Source organism: Ammospiza caudacuta, chromosome 4, assembly GCF_027887145.1.
Source record: "Ammospiza caudacuta isolate bAmmCau1 chromosome 4, bAmmCau1.pri, whole genome shotgun sequence".
Taxonomy (NCBI): Eukaryota; Metazoa; Chordata; class Aves; order Passeriformes; family Passerellidae; genus Ammospiza; species Ammospiza caudacuta.
Genome location: NC_080596.1, coordinates 8,047,454 through 8,056,358, shown reverse-complemented (window position 1 = coordinate 8,056,358; position 8,905 = coordinate 8,047,454). Strand labels below are relative to the sequence as shown.

Sequence of the window (8,905 nt, the reverse complement as noted above, 5' to 3'; positions counted from 1 at the left end):
CACTCCACCCACCTTAAAATCAAAATCTAATTACATGGAAGGAAGATGTCTCCTCAGCAGTCTACTTGGAGCATGTGCTGCCAAAGAAGAAGAATTCATATTGTCAGCTATATTATGGTAAGTACATCCACAAAAGGGGGGTGTAAAAAGAAACTGCTCAAACAGTTTCTTACATGTAATGTGTTTACTACAGGCCCATCTTTGAAGTTCGGTCACTTAAATCACAAAATTTCTGCTTGTTGAGCTGTGTTCAGATAGCTCATAAGCAACTCCTACAAACCTAAACAGACTTCACAAAATTAGAAGTCCTTAAAGCACTAACAACAATTAACTTTGTAAAGTTGTTTCATTGAATGGGAAAAGCTTTTCTAAAAATATTTTTAGGTACTGTGTTGTTTTTTGTATTTAATGTGACAGTCTTGACATATCTTGGCAGCCAATACTTTATTTGAACCCAAATCTGTGATGAAGGAATCTGAAATATGATTTGCTTAACAAGTTTCTTTTTCTGTATTAATTTGAACATTTAGATACTGCTGGACCTACACTGTCAACAGGAAAACTTCTCAGTTTTGGTTAAGCACATTTTCCTCCTGGCCATATTGGCTGCTTAAAATGTACTTGAACTGACTTGTGCACCTGGATTTGTTAGTTTCCCTCTTCTGTCAGCTCACTCTTCCACCCAGATTTGAATTCCTGCCTTCCAGCACAACGTTACTCAGAAACTTCTCATCCTCCTGCTCGATCAGGCCAGTGCCTTCCCTCACTGAAAACATGTTGTTGCCATTTCTACAAATCATGGAAGAAAATTACATAATCTTAAAAGCTATTGCTCTGCTCATTGCATTAAATATTCATGGTTCTACCCTTCTATTTCCATCCCCTCTCACAAGTGCCTCAGCCCACACTGGGGCACCTTCTGCCATCGGGGGGCTCGGCGTCCCGGCCTGCACTCTCAGCACAACCATGCAACGTCCTGGCAGTCTTTCACTGCCATTAGAGGAAAGGATTAACTCTTTAATTGCTTTTACATAAACAACAGGCAATCACAGCTTTTATATTGTCAGTGCTTGCTGCAAACTTTTTTTCCTTAAGCACCAACCCAAGGAACAGATTTTTGCAATTTGGAGCTGCTCAGTCAGTTCGGATGGCTTTTTAATCTCTAGAGGCCAGATGGAAGCATGATCCTTCACCATTGCATGTTTTGCATTATGTAGGGATTGGAATTAAATTTTGTTTGCACATAGTCATAGATGTGTAAGTATATAAATATTTTTCCTTTCCATCCATGCAGTTTCTCTTCTACTGTTTTCTTTTGGGTTGTTTTTTTTTTAATGACAGCTTTCCACAGGGGAAAACTGTCACAAACAAGCAAATGCTATGCCCTGAAAGAAAAGCTTACGCAGAAGAAAACAATGATTTTGGTCAAGGAGATTTGAGACAGAACCTGACACTCAAGTGCTAAGTTTCTGAGAGATGATGACTTACCTTGGTTTCAGGGCCCTGATTAAACTGCTGTTGGACTGATGTGGAATGATGTTATTTTAACATTTGTTCTGAAGCTTTATTTCAGGCTCTCCTACAATCCTAACTTTGATTTTGGTTGTATTTATGGATTTATTCTTTGCTGTCAACTGCAATCAACTGATTAAAATCCATAAATAATAAACATCAGGTTTCAATTTAAGATGCAGTAACGAGATGCTATCGGAAGAAGTTTTACGTACTTTGGCAGCTTTTTATAGCTGCCTCCCCCCAAGAGCAAGGTCCTGACACGTTCCTCGTGAGAAGAGCAAATGTTTTTCCCCCATGTTTGTCCAGACCCACGTGACAAATCCTACATGGCAACTGAAGGAGAGGACACTCACACACCTGTTTGTGGAAGGGTTATATAAGAAGTCCCAAGACATATTTTAGCATCTACCAGTAAGATGAGCAACTCGACCTGCTTTACCCCTCACAGGATACATAATAATAAATTAACAACTAGAAAACAAAAAAATGTAAAAAAAAAAAAAAAAAAAGACATACTAACATGAAAAAACACATTTTATTGCACTTAAGTTATAAGAAAATAAAATTTCTAAGTGAATCAAACCATAGACACAATCCCTTTAAAGGTTGTTTTCCTCCATCATGTCAGGTTGTTACATAACTAAAATTAACCAACTGGAATCTGATTGTTTTAAATCAGACTATAAATAAAACAAAAACAAAAAAAAAAAGGAGGAAAAAAGATCGCCTAGGATACAGTGTTAAACCACTTTCACAGTTCAGCTTGAGTTGTGGCTCTTGGAGAATGAGGCAAACCATTTTACTCTTTCTTTTCTCATTTTGTTTGCATGTGACATCTTTACAAAAACTTAAGTTTTTGCTCTGTCAGTTCCTCCCAGCAATAACTGTAACAGTTGTTTTTTTCTCAAATACTGTAAAACACTAAGACTGACCAGCAACTTTATTTTAATTTTTGTATTTTATATTTTTTAAAAATTTTGTCAGTTGTTTTTTTTTTAATGTATGTTCATTCCATTCACCACAGCCCTCACAAAGAAAAATTTCCCCACAGAACAGGCTGCAATAGCTTTGTTCCAAGGAATGTGTTTTAATTTTTGCCCAGAAAAAAGAAAATAAGCTTTGCACACACACTCAATTCTTTATTTGCAGGCAAACTTCACTCTTAATTGTCTGAAACTCTTCCACTCTCAGCCTCTTAGAGGCACAGTTGGCTCAAGTTTCAGTGGCAAAAAGTCTTTTTCTGTAACCAAACTAGAGCAAATTTGGAATTCAGTCTGGGACTAAAACGTCACAGCAGAAAAAAAAATAAAAAAAAATAATTTGCTTTTCTTTCTTTCATTTAGCAGCATAAATAAGTTTGGCCACTGGGAATACAGTACAGGGGTGGGACAACAATCCCGTAATTGAAGACCTACTTCTAGCACCAGCATTGCGAATTAAATCCATCAGAGGACTCTCAAAATCCAGGACAACTTGCCACCTCAGAGCAACTTATGCATTGAAGAGTGTAGATGGAAGCAACAGTAAATAGATTAAACAGAGGCTAATACTGTGATTGACATTGGCAATGGTTGGCAAAAAAAAAAGAAAAAGAGGAATAAAGAAAAAAAAGAAAAAGCTCTGATAAAACTGTACAAAACAATTCACAGTAATATTTTAGCTTTTCCACACCAGGAATGGACTCTTTGTTTTTGTTTGTTTTTTCTCATTGCAGATGCTCTCTAGTTTTTGAAAGTCAGCCAGTGACTGCTGGTGGAGGTTGGAAGGGACCTTGTGGGGAGTCCGGTCCAACCCCCGGCTCGGAGCGGGGCTGGGGACAGCGCGTTGCTCGGAGGGGCTGCCGGGACCCGGGCGGACCCAGGGGGGCGCGAGCGGGCTCGCCTGTGCAGCTCGTCTCAACATCTTTGTGGTGAAATAACCTGTTAACAACAACTGTAACTTTTTTTTTTTTTCACTCCAAATTGCTCAAGGAGCATTTGGAGGAAAGTAAAGAAATTAATTGCACCTGGTTTCATTTCTAAAGTTGGATTTCTGCAAAGCTGTCCCGGTCAAAAGTGTAGCCTTTTTATGTGACGAGACAGCAAAAGCCTCTCTTGTCAGTTATAGTTTGTCATCTTTGTCTTCTCCTTCGTAGTCTGTAGGTCTTTAGGATCTGTTGCCCCAAGGCAACATCCTGCACCACCAAGGACAAGGGATTTTTTTCCTTTTTCTTTTTTTTCTTTTTTCTTTTTTTTTCAGGGGGGAGGGAAAGGAGAACATCGTCTACACGTTTGGACAAATTCATCTTTCTGCCCTTCACTTCATATCGACGTCAAAGTCCAACACCAGCAGCTTTGTTTCCTCAGTCCCGTTGCGGCTCCCGACTGCACACACCAGCTTTGTGTTGGAAGCTCTGATTCGCCACACGACGCCTCCGCTTCCCCCGCTCTCCAATGTGACTAGATTTCGGATAAATTCACCCGTTTTCAAGTCCCAAAGTTTTACAGTCCCATCATCTGAGCTGGTAATTACAAAGTTCTTGTTGAACTGTAAACAGGTCACAGCACTCTGATGCTTGTTGGGACCTGTAAGGGTAAACAAAAACATTTCTGTTTGTAATTAATTAGAAAGCAATGTCAGGCAGTGCTGCATCTAGAATAAACACCTCGCTATTTGCACACAGCTCTTTCCATCTATTAGAACTATTAGAGAACTATCTGCTTTAACTCCTGGGTTTGTATATTAAAAGGTGCAGAAGCCTTGCCATGCTTTCAAAAAGTGAAAGCAGATATAAAAAATTCCCCAGTATCTTCTTCTTTGTTTCAGTGATCTCGTTGTGCTGTATGTTGGCAGCTGGGCACACTGGACATCCATGAAAATGAACTTAACCATCCTCAATGAGGTGACTGAGGTAAGAGTTTGTCTTCAAGATCCTTTGAGGTGTTATTATGAGATTACTCCATCAGTAAATACTGACAGTTATATGCTGACATATAAATATATATGTTAAAGCAGCAGAGTTTGCTTTACAGGGAAATTTAATTTTCTGCTCCAGCCAGCACTGCTGCATATGATACATGAAAATGACATAAGACCTTTTTTGTGGGGAGAAACACAAGCCTGTGTTTGTGTGCATGATGCCTAAGTGGTAACTGTCAACATGGAGAAAAACAATCTTTCTTTTTACTGAAATAAAGAAAACATCTTCCACTTGCATCTCTTGATTTATTGCAACAGACAGTGTACTTTGCCTCCTGATCCAATTAAACTGTAGGCTTTGAAACATTCAAGTGACCCCTAAATAAATACATAGACTGTCTATTTTGAGATGTAATTTCCTACGTATTTCTGTGGCTTATTAGGCTAATATACCCATAGCAAATTGCTATCAGTCCAGACCATCTGCCTTTCATAATAGGCAAGTGATTTGAATAGATTAGATTAAATACATTTTGTTCTTCTAGTTCAGAAAAAGATCATACAGCTGTCATCAGAAAAATATTTAAGTTTTAAGTGGCCAGTGCTTGTTTCTTTGTACGTAATTATTTTAAAGTTTTTAAATGTAAAATCTGCAGTACAGATCACTGTAGGCTGCTTGATTGACATGAAGGCAGTTTAAACTTACCTTGCAATGTCTGTAAACATTGTCCTGTTTTAATGTCCCAGATTTTGACTGTAGAATCAGCATTCCCAGACACAAGTATATTGTCCTTGAGTTCCATTCCACTTGTGAGTGACTGGTGGCCTGTCAGAGTGTGAATGCAGTTGCCTGTCTCCACATCCCAAACTCGGATGGAAGTGTCAAGAGATCCACTCACCACATGGATACCATCAAACTACAAGAAAGGTAAATCTATTACAAACAATTATATTAAGACCTTACAAAGAAGGCTATTAAGCATTTATTTCACTAAATGCAAGGTTAGATACTATATAGATTCAGAAACTGCAGTACAAAGTAAGAACTCAGTAGAGATGGGCACGTTTGATACCACAGCAGGTGTCTCATGGTCAGTGCAATTTTCTGTTCAAGACATGTGGGCTCTTGAGGGACATGGTTGCAAAGAGACTCTGAGCCATTGGTCTTTGAAATGCAATACATCTCCTTTAAACACAGCAGATCCTGACTAACCTGCAGTGTGCAACAGTAAGAGAAAGTACTTTTCCTAAAGGAGATGTTAAAAAGCCAACCCTGCTTTTTACAATCCAAGGGAGTTTAAGCAGGAGAAAAACAACAATGTTACTCCAAAATCATCTACACAAAAGTCACAACATGAATGTAATTGAAAAATCTGGAATTTAGCTTTTTGTAACCCTAATTGTGTACAATAAGGAAGTGTAACTTTCCATCATTGTAGGGAAAGCCTACAGGCTAAGAAATGAGATTCTTTTGACCAAGAGGACTGACCATGTAGAACAGAAAGGTGGAAAATAGCTTGAGCTATAGTGACAATGATATAAGAGTCCAGAATTCTCAAAAAAAAGAAAAAACCAATAGATTAAAACCAGTGGGCAGAGAAGGAATACTTAAAAAACCCTAGACTTCCTTCCCATGAGGATTTTATGTATCTATTCTCTGAGGGGAAGAAGAGTTCAGGACAGTTGGCAGTTTCTTAAAGACACAAACTATCCTGTGTGAAAGGAAGATAGGAAGTATTGTAAATTACTGAGACCCACTTGGCTGAACCACAAGGAATTGTACAAAAAGTAGAAACTAGATCAATAGATGTGTATAAAAGAGCACACTGGGACAAAACCAGAAAGGCAGGGCACAACACAAGATAAAACTAGCAAGAGCCATTTCACTATTGTGTAAAAAAGTCCCAACCAAAAACATAACAAAATAAAACAAAACCACACCAAAAGGAAGGCCAAAAAAGCCCTCATTTATCCTTAGTGGGAAGGACACCCTGATTGAGGCCAGCTATTTAACTTCTTTTTGTCTCAGTCCTCAACCATGCGAGCGTAGGCTCACAGCCCTAATGCCAATGACAAATGAGTACAAGCTTTTGCTAGAATGGGGGGACAAAATCACATAAGGCAAGTTGTTTTAAGACAGTCTCAGAGACATCTGCTGCTATCTTTGAGAACCATGGAAGATAGACAAGTTTCAGATGGCAATTACAATTCCCTCTTTTATTGAAGATGATGGGATAGGGGAATTATGGATCAATCAGCCTAACTTCAATTTCCACAAGGAACTTTTTAGCCCTTTGTAAATGTGGTAAGTAGCAGCAAACACAGATTTGTGGGAAAATTGTCTTAACCAATATGATTTTTTTTCCATGACAGAGTAAAAAGCCATGTGAAACAGCAAATGTCTTGGTTGTATTTTCACAAAGAGGGAGACAAATTTGAGGCAGGGATACTATTACTTTGTTCAGAGTACTATCAGAGATACCAGAAAGAGTTTTAGAGAGGTCTGGCATTTACTATTTTCATCAGGATTTGAGTGACATTTGAAACAGTAGAACTGACCAAAGGCAAAGAGTGTAGAAGTCAAGTGAAAAGTGTGAGGATCTGAACTTGGCAGGGAATGAATGAAGGTACAGCTGCAGCCTGGGAGAAGGGAGGCTGGACAGGAATCTTGGTTATATTTAAGGCAATCTGACACTACTTGTCCTTGTGGACTGACTGGTACCTGATAAGGCAAGGACCAAACCCAGTTAAGGGAACTAGACTATCTGGGGCTGCTGCTTCTTATAAGACCTGCAGAAAATGAGTATCTTAGATCTCTGCAGTCAGACATGGTTGGGCATGGCATCTAGATTCAAAAGAATGAAGAGTGACTGGCACACAGACTGCTTATCTGCTGTATGCACTGCATTCCTGGTGAAAATACACTAAAAAAGACCCTCTGGTATCTGAATGGAAGGCATAAGAAAATGTCCTTTCACTTCTAGCAAGCATTGATAAGACTCTGACTGGACCCTCTTTTGGGTCTCCTGCTTTCAAAAGAGGATGGAAAATAATCTGACTTCAGATAAAAAGACAAGGACTGCCAGATAGCCCAACAGACTTAGGAACACTAGAAAATATTTTTCTATCCTAAAAAGAATTAAACCTGATTGATGTAACAAATTTTGAATTCTTTTGAATCCCCCTTAAGTAATTGTGTTCCCTGTTCATAAGGTATTCAGAAAGAAAGGTTTAAGGCTGGGCATGCAGAAATTGATGGTGCTGCAGTGAAACAAACAATGGTTTGGATCAGTGAGTTATCCATGAACCTTGAAAATCTGAGGGTTACTGCAAAGGCACGTAAGAAAGAGTAAGAAAACTCTTTCTTATGCATGATTAGTGGTCTTCAACTGCTGTATAAGGATCTCTGGAAAATATTAGGTCTACACATGGAGAAATATGGAGATATAGAACCTGCCCTGGAGGACTGGCTTATTCCATCTGATTATTCTATTTATGGGAGTTCTGCTGTTTGGGGCTACTTCAGGCTGAAAGACAGGAGCCATTAAGCAATTTTAAAGAATCTCTGCTCCAAACCTTAAGCACCTGTAGCCTCCAGCTTGCCCTCCCTGACCCCCTTCCCCTTTGTTTCAGAACATATTGATGTGCAACATAACCCAGTCATTTAATCCATTATTACTACAGTATCAGCTAGACATAAATATTTGTAAGCCAAAACAAGAGCCAGTGGTGAAGACAAGGCAGAAAAACCTCTGTTCCCAAACTGCCCCACACAAAATAAATCCTCAGACTATGTTTGGTAGGTAGGTAGTAGAGCATTTTTAACTTGCTTTCTGCTTGTCTAGAGAACACTCCTCAGCATATGAATGTAAGAGAAGGGCTGGAGTTTTTGATAGATTTTGCTACATATTTTTGGGAAAGGAAACCAATTAGGAACTTTGTTCATATTTAATATATTATGGGGAGATATGAAATACTTTATGAAAAATGTCTCTAGCACTGAGCTTCGCTTTCTGAGTCACAAACCAGAGCAGTTACATGCTGAATGCCATTTCCCAATTTTGAACTGTCTTTGCTGATTTCTTTTTCAAGTCCTGCCAGACTGTGGTGTGAACAGGCACAAGCATGAAATTAATTTCTTTTGCCTTTCAATGCCTGGAAGTGATGCTTTGACTCCATGAATGAACAAGATGATGTTTTGGGTTAGTACAGGTAAGAAGACCCAAGACATGAGCTCTGTGTGTATCTTTGCCAGTTTTGTGGGTAACTGGTGGGCAACGGAGAGATGCCACAAAGTAGCACCATAATAATTTGCACCTCCATTAACATGTTGCTATTGAAACAGTCTCACACTTGTATATCTGGCCTGTACTTAGAGAAGAGGAAGCAGAAAGCTAGAGATTTACATAGGATCATTAAAATTTTAGGTTCAGCCTTACTCTGAATTATAGTTTAGAACTGGAAGATGGGACTAGAAAATGAGGATAAACAG

The 8,905-nt window shown here is 38.9% G+C and overlaps 1 protein-coding gene across 2 annotated transcripts in view; it reads right to left on the bottom strand.

The window, feature by feature from the left end:
* Positions 1-2,031: 2,031 nt before the first annotated feature.
* The window catches only part of FBXW7 (F-box and WD repeat domain containing 7), a 178,718-nt gene continuing 171,844 nt past the window's right edge, over positions 2,032-8,905 (bottom strand). For both annotated transcript variants that reach the window (XM_058803173.1, XM_058803174.1), the window contains 2 exons: positions 5,120-5,330; positions 2,032-4,079 (listed from right to left, as the gene is read on the bottom strand). In XM_058803173.1, coding sequence (XP_058659156.1) covers positions 3,811-4,079; positions 5,120-5,330 — 480 coding nt within the window. In that variant the 3' untranslated portion in view covers positions 2,032-3,810. The remainder of the gene's footprint in view (positions 4,080-5,119; positions 5,331-8,905) is intronic.